The sequence below is a fragment of the Mercenaria mercenaria genome, chromosome 3, assembly GCF_021730395.1.
Source record: "Mercenaria mercenaria strain notata chromosome 3, MADL_Memer_1, whole genome shotgun sequence".
In the NCBI taxonomy this organism is placed as follows: domain Eukaryota; kingdom Metazoa; phylum Mollusca; class Bivalvia; order Venerida; family Veneridae; genus Mercenaria; species Mercenaria mercenaria.
This window is the reverse complement of record NC_069363.1, coordinates 33,531,991-33,557,632: the sequence shown is the minus strand read 5'-3', so window position 1 is coordinate 33,557,632 and position 25,642 is coordinate 33,531,991. Positions and strand designations below refer to the sequence as shown.

At 34.8% G+C, this 25,642-nt stretch overlaps 1 protein-coding gene across 13 annotated transcripts in view; it reads left to right on the top strand.

Annotated features, from left to right (window-relative positions):
* The window catches only part of LOC123525140 (dual specificity protein phosphatase CDC14AB-like), a 59,072-nt gene that overhangs the window by 16,317 nt on the left and 17,113 nt on the right, over nt 1-25,642 (top strand). For 7 of the 13 annotated variants that reach the window (XM_045303924.2, XM_045303915.2, XM_045303913.2 and 4 more), the window contains exons 5-12: nt 5,542-5,621; nt 6,731-6,797; nt 7,617-7,679; nt 16,630-16,717; nt 18,887-19,117; nt 19,665-19,855; nt 21,746-21,868; nt 22,237-22,355. In XM_045303924.2, the coding sequence (XP_045159859.1) occupies nt 5,542-5,621; nt 6,731-6,797; nt 7,617-7,679; nt 16,630-16,717; nt 18,887-19,117; nt 19,665-19,855; nt 21,746-21,868; nt 22,237-22,355 (962 nt within the window). Of the gene's footprint in view, nt 1-5,541; nt 5,622-6,730; nt 6,798-7,616; nt 7,680-13,791; nt 13,880-16,629; nt 16,718-18,886; nt 19,118-19,664; nt 19,856-21,745; nt 21,869-22,236; nt 22,356-25,642 lie in introns of all 13 variants that reach the window. The other 6 variants (XM_045303914.2, XM_045303912.2, XM_045303919.2 and 3 more) reach the window with 1 other exon arrangement.

The window sequence follows — 25,642 nt, the reverse complement described above, 5'->3', positions numbered from 1 at the left end:
AAAAATCGATAGTACCGTGAGACCGATGCTGCTCTCCGCCGTGGAGATAAAATTTATTACCGGTGTCGATGTAAACTCTACTTTCGTTTTCCATCCACCTCAAAATTGACCAAAAATTTTTTTTTTTTCCCAGGATTTTGGACTAAGATCGGGGGTGCGCATTATACACGGGTGCGCATTATACACGGGTATCTACGGTACTAATTATTTTATGTTTGTATATATATGATAATAATTTTATGCGTAAACCAGAGGTATATCTGATGAAAGGCAACAATGAATGAATGAACACATCTAATGAATGGAAATGTGAAAAAGAACTATTACAACAAACATTATCATAACATATGCATATTGTTTGACCGATACCTCACAATTTTTTCTACTGCATCGTTTCTGTATAATGTCCATACATCAGTAAAATAAATATAAAAAAAAAACAGTTAAAAATTAATCATTTATTACGGTTAAAGTTTAAATGCAAATTCAGTAGGAAAAATGGTATATAAAGAATACTGCATTTTCTCAAACACATTCAATGTAAATTTACATAATTATGTGAATATAACCTATACTAGTACTTCTGCTATTGCTAGTGGAGTCAAAGAAAAAATGTCATCAGATACGTAAACACAAAAACTCTAAAGTTAAATTGTCGTAAACTGAACATCAGTCTGAACATCAGTTAGCAAAGAAAGCAGAGTCATTATTGTTCAATCTGTACTGCCTTTTGGTCTTGCCATAGGGGGAAGGTTCCTAGATTAAAGATATGATGTTTTCAAAGTCTACCCACAATTCATCAGCTTTTGAAGGCCATCTGAACAGTGGTATCGACCATTTGACACGGGTCTTTTCCATGAACGAAACATGCGCATCCTTTTCATTGGAGTCGGACTTTACCCACATACTGTTTGCCCTCATATTTAGCCAAAACAAATGATCCAACAACAGGAACTTTCATCTGTCACTTTACGTTTTCATTGTCGGCTTTACTGTCTTGGACTTTATTTAGAAATCCTTATGTTTGGGTTTTCTGCTTTATACTTTTGATATATATTCTCTAGATAATGATTGAGGATATGCACTTGTCTCTTATCACCTTGGTTCATGGGCTTTGGTATCTTTTTCCCAGGCATCTGAATACTGACATGATGTTCCCTTTCAAGGAACTAAATGATTTCTGTCTTCATCACGTTCTCTCTTCGTCGAGTCGTTTTCGACAAATTGGTCTCACTATTTTCGTGTTGGAACTTTTCAGCCCTTTTCTACCAAGACCTGTTTGCTTTCTGATAGTGTCTAACACTTACACGTTTTTACTATTCTTCCACTGACTACTCTCATCATACTCTTTTCATTGACTGAGATATTGCTTTTTTGTGCTGCCTCTCTCCCTTCAACAATAATTGCATTTGACATCTCCAGTTATTTTTATTACTTTTCTAGAATAATTTTTTACTCCAAGAAGATTCAGATCATGATGTGATATAGGCATCATTTGCATTCTTTTTGTATCATTCTCAAACGAATTTGTGCTTGTGAATGGACTCTCGGTTTCCTTTAGCTCGTAAATGCTCCTTTTCCAGGTATGATTAATCATTCTTCTTTTTTCTCTATATATATTCTTTTTTATATTAAGCTCGACTTTTCGCCATTATAGACCTGAAAAATGAAAAAGTACAGATTTTAGCATACGTTCTTAATGAAAGTATATAACAATTACCTGTGCAAAGCACCTTTTCACATTTGGTGAATAGTCTGGACATAGATATGCATTTGATTGTACACAGAAAAAAATCATCAGATACGTTAACAAAATCATCAGATACGTTAACCCATTTTATAGCCAACCGTTAGCATCAGTTGTATACATCAGTGTATACACTAAAACCACACCACATGTATATGGGAATATACACCAAACATATTAAAATTCAATGTATGTTTATTCTAAAAACGAAAATTACTGCTGTCAGATACGTTAACAAATGGTCCGATACGTTAACTTCTTTCTGAGTGTCAACAGTAATAACACGTGAATGGCATAAACCCAAAATGGAAAACAATGTATACACCATTCAAAACTTGTATCTACACCGTTCAGTTTTTTCACTTAATTTTATGTATAAACCGTTCACAAAAAAAACGTGTCTACACCGCTCAGCGTGAATATGTTGGTATAGTCTACGCCGCTGTACTGACAATTTAAAAATCGTAAAAAAGTTTATATTTCCAGATATATTTCGTAAAATCAAGCATTACCACCGTAAAGAACCAGTAAAAAGCTTCAAAATACCACAGAAATATTCAAACAGATATAAATATTGAATAAGATACGACCGAAAATAATGTGCGTTCCTCGATTCGATTTTAATTTCATCAGACTGGCACATTTTGCGTCAATATAATGCGAGAAACAATGAAATCAACAAACTCTTAGATAATGCCGAGGAGGAACATGTTATTCCGCTATCATTTGCTATAAGTGTGGCTGGTAAAAGGGTTGAAGAAAACATGTTATTAATGAAAAACTGGAACACCTACCTGTGTTGACTTTCAGCGTCAGCCATCTTGGAAGTGTCTAAACATTTACGGCCGTACAGCTTACAAGACAGTGTTATTGCTTGGTAAAAAATTTACAGCTTGATTCGCCAAATCTGTAAATAGTTTTTTTTTGTGAACTTCAGCTTTTTTTGCAAGATCTGGATACAAGTTATAGATACCATGGTTCGCACAGGTCCTTGAAAGTCCTTGAATTTGATCCTAAGTCCTTGAAAAGTCCTTGATTTTTTTCTTCCAAAAATCCCCTGAAAAAGTACTTGAATTTTGAAAAAAAAGGTAGAAAAGTCCTTAAATTTTGCTTAAAACGGGGGTGCAATCGTATTGTAGGGGAAAAATACAAAAAATAAATAATAAATAAGTCAAAACGAGCGAAAAAACGGTGTAAAATAAAAATACATGCACACCCACGGAGGGAACGCTAGTTGAACACCGTTTCGGTACGGAAGTTAGATATGGAATAGCGATTTTCACAACATTAAAATATTATGTGCAAGGTCATTGTAGCGTGACTATCAACAACAACAATGAGTGGCCCAAAAAATAAATGTAGTTTCGCCAGTAAATGGCTTACACAGGATGATTATTCTTCGTGGTTAAAGGAGTTTAAATCAGACAAGCATAAGTGTATGTGATAAACTCATTGAAGTCGGAACTATGGGAGAAAGTGCGTTGAAATCACACGCCAAAACAAGAAGTGAAGTCCCTTGAGGACAAATTGAAAACTACAAATGTAGTCTTGAGAGCTTGAAAGACTTATAAGAAACATGTACTAAGTATGTATACAGGCAAATATAGCTCATAAAAGGTAATCCCATTGAAGATCTCATAAAGGTTAAGATATGCTATTGTAGCTTATGGAAAATAAAACTGTTCTGTAACTTTTCTTCTGTCATAATGCCTTATGAAGAGCCTAAATGGTTTTGTAATTTAAGATTTAAAGCGATTAAAATAGTCCTTGAAAATCCATACAAAGTCCTTGAAAAGTCCTTGAATTTTTTTTTGCCAAGTCCTGTATGAACCATGGATACATCATTGCAACAGTCTCTAATGGTGGTAGTAGGATATTTTTGAATATTTAAAATGTCTCTTGAATATCAGTTTTAAGGCCAAAAATATGGTTTTGCCTGTGTGACACAAAAGTGTAAAATTCAGACCCATTTAAATACAAAATATAAAAATGTATTTTCTACTACAATTTTACAAAAACTTTATGAAATGTTGCTTATAATATTATATTATCTAAGATACCCTGAATGTCTTAACAGTGCATCTACAAGTAAAATAAGAAGACTTGTGTCCAGAGTTGATTAAAATTACAATGGAAATCATTTTTTGATGGTAAATTCAAAATAATGATATGTTAAAAACCCTCAGACTTGTTTAAAATGGTGTATGAGTGGTATTATCTTGCATTTCTTGAAAAATCTAGAAAAAAAAATTGTTATGGAAAAGATTGATCAAACAGTAATCACCTTATTATCAAAGGTTAATGACCATCTATGAATTATTATAATACTTTTGAATGGAGAAAATCTGGGAACTGGTTAAATACTGTCTGATGTTGGAAGTTAAAAACTTTATTTAAAATGAACTGTCTAAAGCAAACTTTCAATACATTTGTTCAGAAGTTTTTAAAGGTGGTCAGTCACATTTAAACAACATTTAATGACATTTTTTACTTTTTGTATATTCTGGTAGAGAATTATTTAAGGAACAAAAAGACCAATTACATAGAGTTAGATTCCTATTTGAAATGTATATTTTATCATTTTTGTAAAATTTTGCAATTACTCCCCTTTAATATGAAAGTATATAAAAAGCAGGGTATTTCTTTTTATTTCGATACAAAGTCTGGTTTTACATTTGCATTTGATAGACATATCAACTATTGAACAATCTGAACCAAAATGCAAGTTTAAAAGCTGTGTGTAGCTTCTGAATTAATTTATTTCCAATCTATCTTGGTTGCGCAACCAAGAAAGGCAAAGGGAGGTAATAATAATTTTTCAAACTTGCGTTTCTAATGAATTTCATCTAAAAACATAATTTTTAATGCAAATATTTTACAAATATATTACAATATGTCTAATATTTATACATTTCCTTAGGCAAAGTATGTTTATTAAATTTATACTTATGATAAAATAACTCTATCTTGGTTGGGCAACCAGGATACGAAAACAAAATTTTAAAAATACCTCCAGTGAAAATCTAATTTGTATTAAGTGTTAAGTGAACATAAATGAGTGTAAATGATCAGATGCTAAATTTTTGAACAAATCCATTACATGGCCAAAATCTGATTATCCACCTTTAAGGAGGATATTAAAAATGGCCTAATATCTTACTAAGCCTTTTGAATTTTGACCAAGGAAACTGTACATGTTAAGACACATAAATGACTTTTCTATAGCTCAGCGTTTTGCACTAAATCTCTATAATTTTTCATAGTTTATGAAATCAGCAAGTTGCTTCTAAATAAGGTTTCCTTCATTGCCTGAAACAGGCCTGAGCGTGGGATACCTTTCATCTTTTTCCACCGTCAAAAGTAGAAAAGTTGCCACATGAGTGAAATTGTGTCAACAAATACAAAACAAAAACATTGTGTGATAATGCTATATACAGTTTGATTACTAGGTCATACGTGTTTACACGTTTTCAAACCAAAATTTCTCTACTTGCAAAATGACCTTTCTACTTTATGATTGTTTTGTTTTAGCTTGAGTTCATGTTTTTCTTATACAAGACACATTATACAAGACACACTAAAATATGGAACGCTGAGTTAAGGTTACAAAACGCAATCTTTAATGTTTACAGACATCATGTTTACAAAAACGAACTGTAAGTTAACTAGTACATGTACATGGTTTGATAAATACTGGTCTACTAAAAATCAGAAATATTGTTTTGGTGTACATGTATTTTAATGGTTGTATATTTCTATAAAGGGATTTTGTAAGTTTTGTTTATGTCTTTCAGATTATATATTTAAAGAAGACACCAGAAGAAGCATACAGACCGTTGGTTGCTGGTTCAAATCCACCGTTCTTACCCTTTAGGTAATTAATATTTCTCCCAATTCGGATAAATTGGCCTTTAAAAAAGCATCAATTTATGCACATGCTCGCAGGTTGAGGGTATCTTTGTGAAGAAAACACAGTTTCATTTTTACAAATAAAGAATATCCTTCAAGCCTTTTATGCTGTCAGAGAAAAATGTTTTGTTTTATTAAACTTTTTTTTTGCTTCTGGGTGATAGACTGGTACATTAGATAGTTGTTTAATTGATGATGCTGATAATGTACCTGAATTATAAAATTAAACGAGAAAGTTGGTCATAGTTTGTCATGACCTTGTTTTGTTAGATTGTGGACTATTAATTCAAGTGAATGTCACATTTAGTATATAACCTTGAGACAGCAGGTATACTGATGTAAAAACTTTGTTTGCTTTAAAACTGTAATATTTTCAAAGCAATGAATCATAGTATCAAATGTAGAGTTAAATTTTTTAAAACTGCTCTAAAGACTGATTACTTTTGATCATAGAAAGCAAAATGGTTGGTACTTTTGTCATCTGTGCTACACATATATTGGACATACTACCTGTTAAGAGGCCTCAGTGGCAACAGATGCACCAGTGGTCTTTCTGTCAATAGTAAACCTACCATAATTATGGTCTGAATTGTGGGCATCACTTTAAAAAGAAAAACAAATGAAAAAATCTTCTATTAAGCGGTCACACATTAAACTGGAATCCACCTAAAAACCGGAATACACCAGAATACACTTTCCATAACTGGAATACACCTGTGTTTTTTAAGTTAAAGGTATTTTTGAAGGTTTTTTGATATAATTCAATCATATTTATCATAAAAAGGAAAATAAAATACGTTCACGCAAAATGATTTTATACGAGACTGAAGTTCGGCGACTGCGCGGGAAATTTACATAACCGAAATACACTCGTATATACCAAAAATACAGGTGTATTCCGCTTATGGAAAGTGTATTCCGGTTTTTAGGTGGATTCCAGTTTAATGTGTGACCCCTATTAAGGATGAGTTTTAAAAAGGAAAAGGGTGGAAATTATCAGAGTTTGATTTATATATGAATGAAACAATTTGATGTTCAATAAGAAGTCTTCATTTATTGTTTCATTTATTTCAGGGATGCCTCATTTGGTGCCTGTACATACAACCTCACATTATTAGATGTTTTACATGGGTTAAATAAAGTAAGTATTAATTTGTTATGAAAAAAGTCATGTAAAAACATTGTTATTTGCAGTAAAAATAAGTTTTATGAATATGCTGTTACGAGACTGTAAACCAACTAGATCTGTATATAATGTATATAAACATAGAGTGTAAATTACACTCAATTTTGGGTAACGGGGAGCCTGATTGGCTGAATAAATGGACACAGTGGTACTCGCACTCAGTTTTAAGTACAGCCAGTCTGGTTGGCTGAATTGATAGAGCACAAAACGTCCAATCAGGAGGAGGTCGGTTAAGGTCTGGGGCAAAGGATGCTTTATAAATTGTAGACAGTTTGTCTAAGGTCAGACATCCACATTCCTGAATGAAAATTGCCAGTAAGTTAGGTCAAGTGTTTCGCAGAATACAAGTGAAATACTGTTGAAAAGTGTTATCTTAGAATTACATTAATATCCAGAAGTAAGGCTGCCAGGGCTTCAATGCCTGAGTGGTTAAGGCTGCTGGCTTATAATTGCCTCTCACTACTGTTAGTTGGAAACCTTGCATAAGGCGTAAATTATTTCATATGAGGAAGCCATTCAGCTTGCTTACAGAAGGTCAGTGGTTCTTCCCAGATGCCGTCCTGTGATGAAATAATGCCCATTGCGGCAACTGGGGGTCTTCCTTCCCTATCAGAAGCTAGAAAGTAGCCATTTGACTCATACTTGTGTTGGTCATGTTGGTATGGTATTAAACCCAACGAAAATCCAATAATAAAGTATGTTGTCGCAGTGTTTTAGATGATGTACTGTTCTTATGACTAGCTTGATTCTAAACCTATATTGTCTTTTTTTCAGGCATTAGCAAATGGATTTTTTAATTTTGACACGTTTGATGTTGATGAATATGAACATTATGAGGTAAGTTACATAAATATACTGTAATAATCTGTTCATAATGTTATAACAAAGTTATTGGTGAATTAAGCAGGATTTGTACACCTGATTAAGCAGATTAGTGTACATTTCTTTAAAGTTTATGGATTGCCTTGATTGATTTCATGATTCAGTAAGAGTGGTTTTAGATTTCAGACTTTATGGGTCAAAATGTCAAATTTACACTTCCAATTACTTCAAAGTTTTTTAAAGCATCTGTTGGGTTGGGTATGTTTTCACATCTCAATGAGCTTGCTGCCTGTATTTCTAACCTTTCCTTTTCTTTTGGTAAGGATTGTAGGGTCAACTATAGTAGTTCGAGGCATTTGAACCCATTACTGCCTCATTATGAAATAACAAAGACATTGAGAACTAAGAAATTTGACAGCATGATAAAATGCTTATGTTGAGACAGTCGTTGACAGCTGTAAAAAAAGATTAGCATTAAAGCATCAAACAGGTTTATTTGTAACATAATTATTGTTACCTGTGTTGGAGAATTGCTATAAATAACTTTGAAAAAAATTCTGTATGTGCATGGGAAAGCAGAGGTAAAAATTCTTAACCGCACCTGAAGCAGGATTCGGGATATGCAAAAAAAAAAAGGTATACTGGTAGGTGGATGCTCCACATCTACATTTTTAGCTCGACTATTCGAAGAATAGTCTAGCTATTCTACTCACCCTGGCGTCGGCGTCGGCGTCGGCGTCGGCGTCGGCGTCACACCTTGGTTAAGTTTTTGCATGCAAGTACATACAGCTATCATTTAAAGGCATATAGCTTTGAAACTTATTTATTCTTTTTCTAGGTCAATTACCAACCTCACTGGGTCAAGTTCCATAACTCTAACATGTATTTTGAGCAAATTATGCCCCCTTTTGGACTTAGAAAATTCTGGTTAAAGTTTTACATGCAAGTTACTATCTCCAAAACTAATGCAGATATTGAATTGAAACTTCACATGTGTCTTCGGGGTTATAAAACTAGTTGATAGCACCAAGTCCCATAACTCTGACCTTCATTTTGGCCAAATTATGCCCCCTTTTGGACTTAGAAAATTCTGGTTAAAGTTTTGCGTGCAAGTACATACAGCTATTACTAAAAGGCATATAGATTTAAAACTTATTTATTCTTTTTCTAGATCAATTACCTACCTCACTTGGTCAAGTCCCATAACTCTGACATGTATTTTGGCCAAATTATGTCCCCTTTTGGACTTAGAAAATTCTGGTTAAAGTTTTACATGCAAGTTACTATCTCCAAAACTAATGCAGATATTGAATTGAAACTTCACATGTGTCTTCGGGGTTATAAAACTAGTTGATAGCACCAAGTCCCATAACTCTGACCTTCATTTTGGCCAAATTATGCCCCCTTTTTGACTTAGAAAATTCTGGTTAGTTTTGCGTGCAAGTACATACAGCTATTACTAAAAGGCATATAGATTTGAAACTTATTTTTTCTTTTTCTATATCAGTTACCGACCTCACTGGGTCAAGTCCCATAACTCTGACATGTATTTTGGCCAAATTATGCCCCCTTTTGGACTTAGAAAATCCTGGTTAAAGTTTTACATGCAAGTAACTATCTCCAAAACTACTACAGATATTAAATTGAAACTTCACGTGTGTCTTCGGGGTTATAAAACTAGTTGATAGCACCAAGTCCTATAACTCTGACATGTATTTTGGGCAAATTATGCCCCCTTTTGGACTTAGAAAATCCTGGTTAAAGTTTTGCGTGCAAGTACATACAGCTATTACCAAAAGGCATATAGCTTTGAAACTTATTTATTCTTTTTCTAGGTCAATTACCAACCTCACTGGTTCCATAACTCTTAACATGTATTTTGAGCAAATTATGCCCCCTTTTGGACTTAGAAAATTCTGGTTAAAGTTTTACATGCAAGTTACTATCCCCAAAACTAATGCAGATATTGAATTGAAACTTAACATGTTTCTTCGGGGTTATAAAACTAGTTGATAGCACCAAGTCCCATAACTCTGACCTTTATTTTGGTCAAATTATGTCCCCTTTCGAACTTAAGACTCTTTTGATATTTAACATTTTGGGTAATAATTTCCTGCTTCTGTGACAATATTTCGAATAGTCGAGCTTGGCTGTCTTATGGACAGCTCTTGTTATTTGAATAAATTCAAACTTGGTCAGAAACATCATCCTTATATGAGCCGTGCCATGGGAAAACCAACATAGTGGGTGTGCGACCAGCATGGATCCAGACCAGCCTGCGCATCCGCGCAGTCTGGTCAGGCTCCATGCTGTTCGCTTTTAAAGCCTATTGGAATTGGAGAAACTGTTAGCGAACAGCATGGATCCTGACCAGACTGCGCGGATGCGCAGGCTGGTCTGGATCCATGCTGGTCGCACACCCACTATGTTGGTTTTCCCATGGCACGGCTCATATAGACTTTTCTCAAAATTGCTAGGTCAGGTGAGCAAGCTATGACCATCATAGCCCTGTTGTTTTCACATTAGAACATCAGCATCTGTTTGAATATCAGTCTAGTTCAGACAGTCATTTTATTGATTCACACAGGATTTAAGTTTGGACAGTTTTCAGCAGTTTTTGTTAAAAAGTTGTTTACTTTCCTGTTACTGTTTGTTTACATGGATTTAGTTAATATATCTGGGACAGTATACATGTTTTGTCTGGTTGAGTACAGCTCGTGTTTTATGGAAGGCAGCCACCTTATCTTTCATCTATTTAGTTTACCTTTTACATGAATGCATTTATTACGCATTAACTGCACTCACACATTATGTGGGTTAATGAAAGTTTACAGGTATTATATATAGTGGTTGCACTGTTGTCTACTTTTCTAAAAAGAAACGGCCAAAAAGTTTTTATGTGACATTAATGCGTCTAACAGGCTGTGATGAGAATCACTCCTCTCTTGAGTTGTGTTTTATGTTGGAAAGTCATTTAGATGTTGTACACCAGGATTTATAAGAAAGCACTTCCAGGAACAAAAACATCTGTTTTAAAGGTGAAATGCCTTGAACAGTGTTGAAAAAGTGATGAGCTGAAAAGACACATATTGATCTTATGAATAATAGTCACAAAAGTTGACAATATGTTTTGTTGACACATCAATATTTCATGCCGTGCAGTCAATGCAGATGTAGGAATTCAAGCAGCTAGATTGCTATATATATTTACTTGCATCTGAATGTTGAATTTACTTGCATCTGAATGTTGAATATACTTGCATCTACATGTTGAATTTGATGAACTAGAGTTGAGTATTTCCAATATCATAGTTACTGTAATCATGCCGGAAGTATTTACCTTTAGTGCATTGCAACCAGTGCAAACCCCCTTGGCTAAAAAATGACATGGTGGTCAAAAAAGTACAAGATAGATTGTTTGATGAGAAGATGGCTATATAGAGGCTATAGGAAAGCACTTTTCCATCTGTCATTCCATCCATCCACAATTTCGTGTCCGGTCCATAACTCTGTCATTCATGAAGGGATTTTAATATTACTTGACACAAATATTCCACAGGATGAGATGATGTGTCATGCGCAAGACCAAGACCCCTGGCTCAAAGGTCAAGGTCACAATTGGAGGTCAAAGGTCAACAGGGCTTTTTTCCTGTCCGGTCCATAACTCTGCCATCCATGAAGGGATTTTAATATTACTTGGCACAAATATACGTCATAATAAGATGATGTGTTATGCACAACTTTCAGACCCCTAGCTCAAAGTTCAGGGTCACATTTTGCAGTCAAATGTTTACATGGCATGAACAGGGTCTGTTTCCTGTCCGGTCTATAACTCTGTCATTCAATAAGGGATTTTAATATTACTTGGCACAAATATTCTCCATGATAAGACGATGTGTCATGCGCAAAACCCGGACCCCTTGCTCAAAGGTCAAGGTCACAATTGGAGGTCAAAGGTCAACAGGGGTTTTTTCCTGTCCGGTCAATAACTCTGTCATCCATCAAGGGATTACAATATTACTTGGCATAAATGTTCTTCATGATGAGTTGAGGTGTTGTGCGCAACACCCAGAACCCTAGCTTAAAGTTCAAGGTCACACTTGGAGATCAAATTTCAATAGGAATTTTTTCTTGTCCGGTCTATAAGTTTGTCATGCAAAACAGGATTAAAATATAAGTTGACACAAAAATTCCCCTGGATGGGACAACATGTCATGTGCAAAAACCGGGCCCTTAGCTTAAAGGTCAAGGTCATACTTGGAAGTCAAAGGCCAAAAGGTTTTTTTTCTGTCCAGTCTGTAACTCAACAATCCTTAAAGGGATTTTAATATTTCTTGGCACAAATGTTCACCACCATAAGACAGAGTGCGTTGCGCAAGAACCAGGTCCTTAGGTCTAAAGTCAAGGTCACACTTCGAGGCCAAAGGTCAGAATCAAGAATGACTTTGTCCGGAGCATTTCTTCTTCATGCGTGGAGGAATTTTGATGTAACTTGGCACAGATATTCATCACCATGAGAGTGATTGTCTTGCGCAAGAATCAGGTCCCTAGGTCTAAGATCAAGGTCACACTTAGAGGTCAAATGTCAAATTCAAGAATGACTTTGTCTGGAGCATTTCTTCTTCATGCATGGAGGGATTTTGATGTAACTTGGCACAAATGTTCACCACCATGATGCACCCTTGTTTTTAGAATTACTTTCCTTTGTTGTTACTATAAATAGCTTATATTGTAACTTTTTTATTACTGGTTGTAGGGAAAAATCAAGACCACTTTTCTGTGGTACAACATGCATGTTACATCCAATATTTAGGTGTATTATGACTTATCTCTACCTGGTTAAGAGTTATGTGTGGACTTATATTATATAGATTTTTTTTTAATTAACTTCCCTTTGTTGTTACTATAAATAACAATAGAGAAAATTAGGTGCCTTCCAGTAGGGGACTTTGTATTGCATGGCAATACTTCATTCACTTGTTTTTGTCTGCTCTATAACTTTTTCTTTTATGTGCATAGATATTCAAACATTCATCATAACCAGACAATGTTTTGTATTCAAGACCCATACCCCTAATTTAAAAGCTAAAGTCACACCTAGAGGACAAAGATTTTTGGGTCATTTTTAATGTTTGTATGACTGGATTGATATTCAGATAACTTAGCACAAACATTCACCATTACATGACAAGGTGTCGAGTGCTAGACCCATTCCCATATTACAGGCTCGGGTCATGCTTTGAGGTCAAAGATTTTTTTGTTCAGTCTATAACTTGAATTAATGGATGGATATTCAAGCACCTAAGCACAATCATTTGCCAGAACTCAGTTTTTTCCCCCTTCTGTAATAGGGGCCCCTTCCCCTAAGAAAATTTCTTCTAAATCATGCAGTTTTCCTCCAAAATTGACTTTACATTCCCCTTTGCCCAAATACCGAGTTTTTTTTTTCCCCAAACCACAGACCTGGGCCCCTTCCCCTCTTGGTAAAAAAACCCTGTGAACTAGACAATGTGTTGCATGCAAGAGCCGTAAGGTCAATGTCGCCCATAGAGATCATTACTTTTTCCCATCCAGTCTATAATTTTTGCATACACTGATGGGTATTCAAATAATTTGGCACAAATGTTTACATAAAATGATGCTGTGTCAAGTCTAACACTTAGATACCTAGCTTAAAGGTCAAAGATGTTATATCATTTTATTTGTCGTGTAACCGATAGCTTTTATATACAAAGAAGTATATTCAAATAACTTTGTACAAGCTTTCACCGTAACAATGGATGTAACATTTAATCACTTAATGTTGAAATAAACATTGATTTTTTTCAGTTTGTATGTTCAGTATACATATACTATTATCAATGTACCTTTTCAGGACTCACACTTTTGTGTCCAGACATCACATATTTGGGGCATTTGTGCTCTTATGAGCACATATTTAGTTTCAGTCAATGCATAGCCAAATTTATTTTCAATATGTAGGACAATACTGATAGATGGATATAAGTTTCTCATCCTCTTGTTTTCTAGCTTCATATCACTCATGTTGTGTTAGATTTTAATATTTCATTCATTGGTTTCATCTTTTCATTGCTCATTAATTACACCTCATACTTTGCCATTACAGAAGGTAGAAAATGGAGATTTCAACTGGATTGTGCCAAATAAATTCCTCGCTTTCTGTGGACCACATCCCAAAACCAAGATAGAAAATGGTAAATTCAACAAAGTCCGCATGTAGAACATAGAGCCTCAGAATCCTCGGGTGTCAGCCTTCACCTTTCATACTTTCTTTACTAACGTTTCAATCCGTAGTTTATTACTAACATTTTCATTAACATTTACCCTTCTTCACATTAACATTTACCCTTCTTCACATTAACCTTAGCATCTGTCTTTTATGAAACAACTACCAAAAATTACAAAAGTTGTGGAAATTACTTTACGAAATGCATACCCTGTGTTTTTATTTATTGTCATGATAACATGTTTGCTGAACATTTCTGTAATTTGAATATGTGTTAAAAGTCCATTCAAAATTATAAGTTGTAATGACTATTTTTTACATATTGTAAAGTATTTGATTCAGTAGACAATTTAAGATGCTAAGTTTATTTGTCAAAAAGGGTTTTGTCTGTTTCAGCTGTTTGAAATTCATGTGCAAGAAGAAATCTTGATACTATTAAAGATAAGAATATATAGAGAGAGAAAATTGTGGATAGATACTGTTTTATTCAGACATTTTGGAATCACTTATATATATATATATATATATATATATATATATATATATATATATATATATATATATCTCAAAGAAAAGTTCTTTTTGTGTTACATTATAATCTCAGAAGTCTCAGACAGCTCAGACATGATCTTAGAAACAGGTGGAATAGTGTTGGGAAAGGGAGACAACTCTCCTTATTTCTAGGATATATTTCACCTGTCATTACATGTTTTAACAAGCATTACCAGTAGAGACTACTGCTAGACACTTTCATATACCTCCCATATAACTTTCACTTCTAAACATAAAACCATGGATAGATACTTTATTCAGACACTTGAGTATCACATTTTATCGTGAGAAAGTAATGTCTCATAACGTAAAAGTGTGATTGAAATTTTCAGTTCAGGAAAAAGTATGTTTTGTTTCGTCATTATTTTCTTGTGAATTTCTACACAAGCACTGTTATTTAGAGTTTTTATCATTTTAGGCCTTTTCATAACTCCTATGTTAGACTCAAAATATCTTTTTTATGGAACAACAACTTTTGTGATACAGTGCTCCAGCTAGCTATTTACAGCAGGGCGCATCGCCCGTTCCGAAATTCGTTCCGCCCTGTTGCCCCGCCAGGCACCCTGCCCGTTTTACAACCATTCATTTCTTTTTTTTAGCCAAACTTCCCTTTTTTGCCTCTGTGATTATAATACACTGCTTTATTGCCCCCTTTTTATCGAGTGATACACGCCGGGGGGCATTGACATAATTAGCAAATATTACCTGCTGTAATCGTGCCCGAGGCAGACCATGATATTTTAGACTGCTCCACTAGCATTAAAATCATTGAACCTTAGTGTTAAAACAGTTTGCAAACCAGTCTGAAATCATTATCATTTCGCGCCACCTGTCAAAGTGTACTTTTGTTTTCGGTAATATAGTCGTAAATGCCCCTTTATACACAACTGAAACTTAAGTCCAGACAACAGATATTTATATGTAATTAATAAAAATCGATCACAATCAAATTTAAATAGGAAAATATTTTGATTTTATCGTTTTACAAGTTTTTGAAATTGAAAGTAAGTTGTCGTCTGCTTTGTGAAATTGCCGTTTTTTCATGAAGATTTCTTTGAAATTAGTTTACTAAGATGTAATGACAGGGTTCACTTTAATGTCAGATACTGTGAAATGCTGTTAAACTGTCTTTGCATCATAATATTTTTTCAAAAATATTGTTCAAACTGGACATTCGACGACTTTTAGAAAAAAGTGTAACCATATCCGGATATAAAATTTTGGATACCCGGAATATGTCTATTATAAGTGCTAAACTTGCTTTTAGACTGTTGTAAGTTAAAAACTTTGCCTGATTTCATTTATTTAAGTGGAAGTTTAAACTTTATTTTCTGTATATAATATGTTGCAGGTATAAATTTATAAATATCAAGTAGCCTACATGGAGAAGATGTGTACTGAAATTGTAGCAAGTAAAATAGGCCTAAACACATAGATATTGTTATTCAGTATGCAATTACAAAGAAATGTTACAAGTTGAAAATCAATGCCAAGTAAAATACAAACAGCAGAATTTTTAGTTAATAAATAGGTGCATTAGAGAAGGCAGACATAGCCTATTAAAAGACCATACCTAAAGTATGCCAAAAAACATGCCTAAATTATGCCAAATTCCATGCCTAAAGTATGTTAAAATGCACGGTATGCATGGACCAGTTATATTTTTTTCCCGGGGGAGCACGGTCCCGGACCGACCACCACCCCAGAAGTGCCCTTTTCAGTGCCAGCACCCTGCCCTTTTTTAATCCTAGCTGGAGCACTGTGATAGACTCAAAATATCTTTTTTATGGAACAACAACTTTTGTGATAGACTCAAAATATCTTTTTTGTGGAACAACAACTTTTGATACAGCTTACTTACTGGTGGCTAAAATAACATAAAAGCTTATTCATTTCAAAAACAAGTTTCATTATTTTCTAAAGCCTGGTGAAAAGCATGTAGCAGGTGGTGTAGTTTGTGCTTTTGAATGATAATTACCCCATGTAGTGGGCAAGACCTAGGGTGTCCATGGTTTTACTGTTAACAGCTTTTCTTTCCAGCAGGACAGGAGCCTTCAGCTTGATCCTTCATTAGTGTAACCATCCTTCATGAGTGTAACCGAGGGTAGTTGTAATGTTGTAACTGTCTCTATTTTAACTTTTTTGTTTTCCCTTCTTCTGTAACAGAGGGTAGAAAATGGCGATCTAAACTGGATAATACCAGACAAGTTCCTTGCATTTAGTGGACCTCATCCAAAGAGCAAGATAGAAAATGGTAGGTTTGTCGCTGTCAGAAGGTAAAACGGAATTGAGTGCCGATATGGTTTGATATTGTGTTGATGATTTTGCTGCAGAACTCTTCTTTTAACACAGGCTTTTATTTCCATCTTTACACAGTCTTCAGACCGCTTTTAATCATTTTGCTGCTTTTTAGTGTGTAATCTTTTTTTCTTTTGATAATTTGGTCCTTCTATTTATAATATTTCTCCCAAAGGACTATCTCAGAAAGACTTCAATTTTTAATTTCTGATGTATCGGTCTATTTGCATACCTTTTTGAAAACAGCTGTTGGAGTTCTGGCCCTTAGATTATGGTGAATAGAGATATGCAGATTAGGTCTTTTAAGCCTTGATTTATGCGTAACAAGACTGATTTTGCCATAATCAGATTGTGTTACTTTTAGCAGACATAGGAGCCCTTTGAGTTTATTACCAACAGTTTATTTTATGTTTTCCGGTGGTTTATCGAAATATAACGGTGAATTATATCCTGATAAACTCACTGGCCATTCAGTGAAAATTATCAAATCTGATATCCGGATTAATGTCAAAAAGTTTAATGAGCGTACTGAAAGCCGGAAACAATATGACGATGACGTTGTTAAAATGACGTCGTCTTTGCGATACTTCCTGATAAAATTTCCCGCAAATTACGACATTTTATTGAAATAAACACAACAAAAGTAGAGTTTTAGACATAAAATAAACAGAAAAATTGTTGGTATTGATGTAATATCACGGTAATTTCACTCGTGAACACCAAAAGTTGTTATTTTCACTCGTGGCTGCGCCACTCGTGAAAATATCACTTTTGGTGCCCACTCGGTGAAATTATAACGTGATATTACACCGAAACCAACAATTATCCTCTATTTAGTTTTAAAAGTCACAGATGTTTGCCAGACTTCTTCTGAAAGATCAATGCCATGTTAAGTTGACAGAAGTACGCCATGTTGTAATTGAATAAGGTATCTTGGTGACGGGATACGTATTTTATCATTTTAACTCTGTTTTAATTCTGTAACCTTGTTGTATGAACTTTTTCTCTCTTTTCTTTTAAATTTGCAAAGGATGTTCATGAATTACAAGAATCTACTTAACTTTATTTTGAATGTGCATCATAGAACAGTACAAGTTTAGAAAGTTTTGTGTAGGTTGGTAGGTATGACATTTCATTGTGAATAACAGAACTATTACGTATCAGCCACAATATTAGATAACAGTTTCCAATTTCATTGGCAATCATTTCCTTATTTTGACATGAATACAAACATATCAGTTTTCAAGTTTCGTCTAAAATGTCTTCTAAACAGTGACTGACTTTGGCAGACAATATACTAAAGACATATATACCATGTAATCAAACTCTTGTGTATACACTTTAAGCAAAATGAAAAGTAACCTAATAGCTGATGTAATATATAGCTATACTTCTGACCCATGTGCAAGAGAACAACAAATTTGATATGACATTTAATCATGTAAACATTATCTGTATCAGAAATCATGTATACTGTATAGATGAACTTTCCAGATAGTCAAGCTGAGACCTGTAAGTGTTCTGTGAACTTTCTCACCTGTAACTCATCAAAATGAATGCTGTAGTTGTCAGCTATTGTTCCCATTCATAAAAGTTTCTGTTGGTTTAGTAAGACAAGCTGCTCTCATGTTGAATAAGTACATTATGATGGGTTTTACATTAGCATTTTACTTACAATGAAGTATGGGTTGTTGCAAATTTCTTTACCAGTCACCTGTTGTTACTAACAGTCAAAGATTAACCGACTTCACTAACAGTAAAAGCTGAACATCACTTAAAGTGAAAGTTGGACTGAACACTAACATTGAAATTTGGACATCGCTTACAGTGAAACTTAGACTTATCACTGAGAGTGAAATTATGACTTATCACTAACAGTGAAAGTTGGACTAGTCAGTAACAGTCAAGGTTAGACAAGGTTTAATGTCAGATAAATCACTGGGGGAAATGCATAATTAATTGTTTAAAAATACTGTTTTGTTTACTTTGTTTATTTTGTAACAATATATTTTGAGCTTATTGAAATTTTTAGATACTTGTTTAGGAACTTGCTTTAGTATCTTGAGATATGAGGCATTTTAACTTTGTGCCATTTGTTTGATGATTCTTTTTTTTTCCTCCTTAGGTTATCCATTACATGCACCAGAGGCGTACTTCCCCTACTTCAGGAAACACAATGTAACCACAATTGTCCGACTGAACAAGAAAATATATGATGCGCGGCGGTTCACAGATGCAGGTTTCGATCATTTTGATCTGTTCTTCATTGATGGTAGTGTACCCAGTGACACTATAGTACGGCAGTTTCTAGAACTCTCAGAAAATGCGGACGGTGCTATAGCTATACACTGTAAAGGTAAGTTATGTTTATTAATGCTAATTGCAAACTGCAGTTATAGCTGGGTTTTTTTACCATTTAACTTCACATGTCAGGAAGCAATAATAAATTAAAGTTTGTGTGGTGTAACTAATAAGCGGGCTTGTGAGTTTGATCCCTGGGCAAGGTGTTTGTTCTCTGTGACAGTTTGATAAATGACATTTTGTCTGAAATTATTCCTTCTTCCACCTCTGGTTCATGTAGGGAAGTTGGCAGAAACTTGCAGAGAAGAGGTTTTGGGTTTGTACTGATACAGAATCCAGCAACACTGGTTAGGTTAACTACGTGCTGTTACGTAGCTGAAATACTGTTGAAAAACAGTGTTAAACTCAAAACAATATAACTAATGTACACCTACCAGAAGTGAGGTTTACAGTTCTGCCATAGCAAAAACAATTTCTTAGTTCCAGTGAACACTCAAAATATTACCAAAAAAAAAACATACTACACTTTATTGCAATGAATATTGTTGTTTGAAAATCGTTTAAATTTCAGTATACAATTATTTGTATTTATTTTGTTGCAGCTGGTTTAGGTAGAACTGGCACTCTGATAGCATGTCATATGATGAAGCATTATAAGTTCACAGCAGCAGAGGCGATAGGTTGGTGTAGAATATGTCGGCCAGGGTCAATAATCGGACCACAACAGAACTTTCTAGAGGAAAAACAAGCATGGCTGTGGATGCAGGGAGATTTACATAGGGCCAAAGTCAAGGTATATTTCAGTTGGGGATTGGAGGCTCCTGTATTTCAAGAAGTCATAATTTCAAGAAAAACCGTAATGTTTGTCATAAATTAATCCATATAAAAAGATTTATGATCAGCCTTAAAGGAAGTGTAAAGTATGCCAAGTCTTATCTGTTAAATTGAGGTATAGTGAACTTAAGATAATCTGTAAGCAATTAAAGAGAGATCTAAATGAAAAGTCATTCAAAGTAACTTCTTCAAAAATGTCTTTTTAGCTCACCAGAGCACAAAGTGCTCAGGGTGAGCTATTGTGATCGCTCACCGTCCGTCCGTCCACACTTTCCTTTAAACAACATCTCCTCCTAAACCAACAGGCCAATTTTGATGAAACTTCACAGGGATGTTTCTTGGATGGTCTTCTCTAAAAATTGTTCAAAGAATTGAATTCCATGCAGAACTCTGGTTGCCATGGCAACCGAAAGGAAAAACTTTAAAAATCTTCTTCTCAAAAACCAGAACCCCTAGAGCTTAGATATTTGGTGTGAAGCATTGCCTAGTGGACCTCTACCAATTTTGTTCAAATCATGACCCCGGGGTCAAAATTGACCCCGCCCCAGGGGTCACTTGATTTTACATGGAAAAATCTTTAAAAAATCTTCTTCTCGAAAACCAGAAGCCCTAGACCTTAGATATTTGACATGTAGCATTGCCTAATGGACCTCTACTAAAGTTTTTTCAAATCATGACCGGGGTCAAAATTGACCCCGCCCCAGGGGTCACTTGATTTTACATAGGAAGTCTTCAAAAAATTTCTAAAATAAAGCAGAAGGCCTAGGTCTTAGATATTTCACATGTTGCATTGCCTAGTGGACCTCTACAAAATTTGTTCAAATCAGACCCCCGGGATCAAAATTGACCCCGCCCGGGGGGTCACTTGATTTTACATAGGAAAACCTTAAAAAATCTTCTTCTCAAAAAGCAGAAGCCCTAGAGCTTAGATATTTGACATGTAGCATTGCCTAGTGGACCTCTACTAAAGTTGTTCAAATTATGACCCCCGGGGTCAAAATTGACCCCGCCTAGGGGTCGCTTGATTTTACATATGAAAATCTTCAAAAATTTTCTTAAAATAAACCAGAAGGCTAGAGCTTAGATATTTCACATGCAGCATTGCCTAGTGGACCTCTACAACATTTATTCAAATCATGACCCCAGGGTCAAAATTAACCCCCCCAGGGGTCACTTGATTTTACATAGGAAAATCTTCAAAAAATTTCTAAAAATAAACCAGAAGGCCTAGGTCTTAGATATTTGGACATGTAGCATTGCCTATTAGACCTCTACAAAATTTCTTCAAATCATGACCCCTGGGGTCAAATTGGCCCCGCCCCATGGGGTTACTTGATTGTACATAGAAAAATCTTCAGTATTTTCTAAAAATAAACCAGAAGGCCTAGAGCTTAGATATTCGACATGTAGCATTGCCTAGTGGACCTCTACAAAATTTGTTCCAATCTTGACCCCCTCAGGGTCAAATTGACCCAGCCTCAGGGGTTACTTTATTGTACATAGGGAAATCTTCATAAATTTGCTTAAAATAAACCAGAAGGCCTAGATCTTAGATATTCGATGTGTAACATTGCCTAGTCGACTTCTACAAACTTTGTTCAAATTATGACCCCCGGGGTAAAATTGGCCCTGCCCCAGGGGTTACTTGATTGTACATCGGAAAATTTTCCAAAAAAATTCTAAAAATCATCAGTTTGACATTTGAAACATATTACTCTGGTGAGCGATCCAGGGTCATCATGACCCTCTTGTTTTAATGTATGCTCTTCTTTCATAGAATAAAGGTTGGTTTTACACAACTTGACTTTTTTTCTTATAAAGCATGCAATGATGAGATATTCTTTTTCAGGATGGAGACAAGAGACGAGAGAGACATCACAGTGTATCTAAATTACTGACCGGGGTAGATGACATGAGAATACAGGATTCTCTTGAGGTTGGATATGTTAATGCCTGGAGTAATGAAGATGATGTAAGATAGTTTTTGTGCAGACTTTTCTCTTACACATAAAAATATAGTGTTTAGCAACTTGTATACTCAATATTGTTTTTCTCCATCAGGATTTAAGATTTATGTCTGTTGAAATGAAGTCAAGATCAGTGGGAAAACTAGTTTTGTCACTTTTTGAGGGCAAGTTTTTCAAGGCGTGTTTGAGCTTTTGAGTCTTGGAGGAGTAGTCAACAACTTATTTATTCTTTACTTACACTGTGGCTTTGCAAGGACTTGCTTGTAAACAGTCTAGTGTTATGCTATCTGGTTAAGAAAGAGTTATATTGAACTTTAGGATAATGATGAAAATGAGATGGTGAATATTTGAATGATTTGATCCTCTCTTGCAGAGGATATACACGGGTCCCGTGACACGAGGCACAAGAATTGAAACACAGGGTGATAAACTGAATCAGCTCAAGTTACTACGGGGAAAACACACACGATCAGCCACTACAGGGGGTTTAGGGTAAGTGTTTGCTAATACAGGAAGCAGAGTTCTGCCGAGGCTGCGTTTTTGCGCCATTGGCGCGAAAAAAATATGAATGGCGCAGCAAATTTCGCGTCGGTGGGCCTTTGGCGCGCCAGAAAATCTGAAACTCGAACCCGATAACAATCGCTAGTTTGCCGGTCTTGCACGGTAGATAGACATACCTCCAGGGGAGATCACTGTGACGGATTTGAAAAAATAATGTGTCGTGATAATTGCACCATGATTGTATCAAAATGGCGGCCGCACCGAAAGGAAAAGCGATTTTGCACAAATTTTTCAGTTCTCCTGCCTCTAAGAAAACAAACCAGACTTTAGTTACACTGGGGAAAGATACAAATAGAAATGATACATTGAACAAAAGCGACGATTCAGCTACATATGTCGCTGAACATTAAACAACAACCCCAGAATCACAGAGTGATCCGACCCCCGCCAAGTCAAGTAATTTGAGTAGAGCGAAAAAGTAAGAGTAAAACATCTGACAAACAGAGCTTTCAGAAGAAGTTATTGGTTGAGTATACATGGTTAAGTTATAAGGAAAAGAGAATAAATGGCATGAACTTTGTGTATAATTTTACATTTTAAAAAAAAAATACACTTCTTAAATGCATAAGAAATGTAAAGTCTTTTTAATGTAAAATTGGTTCTTTTTGAATGGCCCCAAAAGTTCCAGAATGGCCCCATGTTTTCAGGGTAGATGGGCCATGGGCCCATCATGCTGAAATCCTCGGCAGAACTCTGAGGAAGAATGAGAGAAGTCAGGTGTAGTCAGACATGAACTTTTATTTCCGTGATGGAATTTTGGTGCAGACGTGAAGTAAGTTTTTGGCAGAACAGTACAGAAAAGTTCTAGCTAATAATAGTACACATATCATGAACTGAATGATAAAAAATGCCAGGAGAAAGGATGTTTCTGTATCAAGGTAAGACTGAAGTAGATCAGATACATAGATCAGATTAATTCCTTTAATCTCCTTCCTGATTCCAAATATGCCACATATTCCAAGTATAAGTAAGTAAAAAGACCTGTATTATTTATATCTCTTTATCTGGTCATATTGGCTGTAGTCTCCTTAGTATAGATTTAGCCTCTTTTTTTTTTTTTTTATCTACGAACCAAATAGGCATATGTGTACATTACTATGTAAATTGACTACAACATGTTCATGTATTAACTGCTGCATATTTCTTCATGATATGTCTTCATGAATTGACCACATGTACATTTCTTCATGAACTGACTACTACACTGATAAAAAGAAAAGACCCAAAACTTCGAAAGTTGCATTTTAACATGATGACACAGTCTGGTGTTGCAGCTTTGCGTTTGATAGCGTGTTCTATTTGGCTGCTCTTCTATAACAGAGTTCTTGCTGTTTTAGAATTTTCACTCAAAGCTCTGTACATTTAACTGTGTGTCATACTGTGTCTTGTGTTACATAAATTGAGATTTTTTTTGTTATTTTGTCTTTAACTCCCTGAGGCCGATAGTGTAACATACCTGCTGCGGCGAGATAAAAATTACCACCTGACGTCGAAGACATTATCTGATCTTATCATAATCACACTTGCATGCAGTCAATTGAAATAATGCAGGGAAACATTATTAACTTTTGTGTAAGTTAAAATAAACTAACAAAATCTTCGAAGTTTAAACAAATATTTTTATATCATATTTCGCCCGTGGCTTATATCCAAATTGAACAATAATTTCACTTCGAAATATTCACAATTTAAGCACACCTAATGCGTTTGATAAATATTTGAACATTTCTGCTTTTCTTACCTTTTTCACACGTAAACACATTATATTCCAATTGATAGATACGTTATTTACACAGAATATTTAAATCAGTATTACTTGAAATTTACACCTGTTTTTGTGTGAATATCGATGGTTTATTTTGATGCATAATCTATTTCTAAATATGTACACAAATGTTGCGTGAAACGCGGTTAGACAGGTAAGTTGTAACAGTTACATCCATGGTTGAATAATCATTAAATTTACAAACATGCATTTATTTACATACATTTTTGTTGTGTTTTATGAAACATGTTTTGGTGTGTTATTTGTATCCATTTGTATCGTATGCGATATAAATGTAAGAATATTTCAGCCTTCTAAATCTTAGTATTTCCCGACCATTCATTTCTCTGATACTGGAATTTCATCATCGGTCTCATCACCCGACGGAGCTGATATGTCAGAATCAGCATGATAATGAATATTTTCTTCATTTTAAGAAAGATCTCTGGCCAACGACATTATTTTACTCTTTTGAAAAAATGTATGAACAGTATGAAAGAAAAAAATCACAGCGGAGTTCGTCTTTTTATTTCCTTTACATGACCGCATAATTATAAACATTTATTTTAACAAGGGAACTGATTAGTAGCACACTTAGTAATTATAACATCTGAGAAATAATAACCAGAATGAAGTATGATTTTGCTTTTATCAGATTTATCAAAAATTAACAAGTATGTGACGCAGTTAGCATGATGTCGGTACCGCGACTATAGTCGTCAATCGCTGTCCTAGGGAGTCCTGATAACGCGCTTATAGTCGCATATCGACGCTACAGGGGTAGAAAATATAGCGCCTATAGTCGCATTTCGGCCTCAGGGAGTTAAGAAGAATTAAGCACTGGAAATATGAGTGATTTATTGTTGTATAGGAAAAATTTACTGCTTCGCTAATTATGGTCATAATTTTTTTTATACGTACTGTAGCAAAAGGCCAGAAATTCAGTCGAGTAGAAATTGTAACACAAGATACAGTTTGCCTTTCATGTTTTATCCTTTTGAAATTTATGTAATTAACATGTCTTTTCCATTTGTAATTTTAGTCTTTTTCTTTACTAGTCTTAACATTTAGAGGGACATAACTGACTTGAGCCATATTGCTTCAAAATATTCTTGTTTTGGATGAATATCTCCGTGAGATATCTTTGAGCCCTAGAACTTACTGGTAGTTATCAGAGATCATTCGTGTGACATAGATAGATTTATTTTACCTTTACACTGCTAAATTTCTCAAATGGACTGGTCTATCATTCAGTTTGGATAGTAGCATTTATTATTTGAAGGGGTGTTCATTGAAAATTTATTGACTGAATAGCAAACACTGAAGACCATCCGTGCAGGCTGATCTTGGTCTGCACAGGTAGCAAAGGCAGACTCACTTTCTGCTAACATGCTAAAGGTTAATATAATAATTTTGTAATAACCAATTCGAACTTTTGCAGTATTTGGAAAAT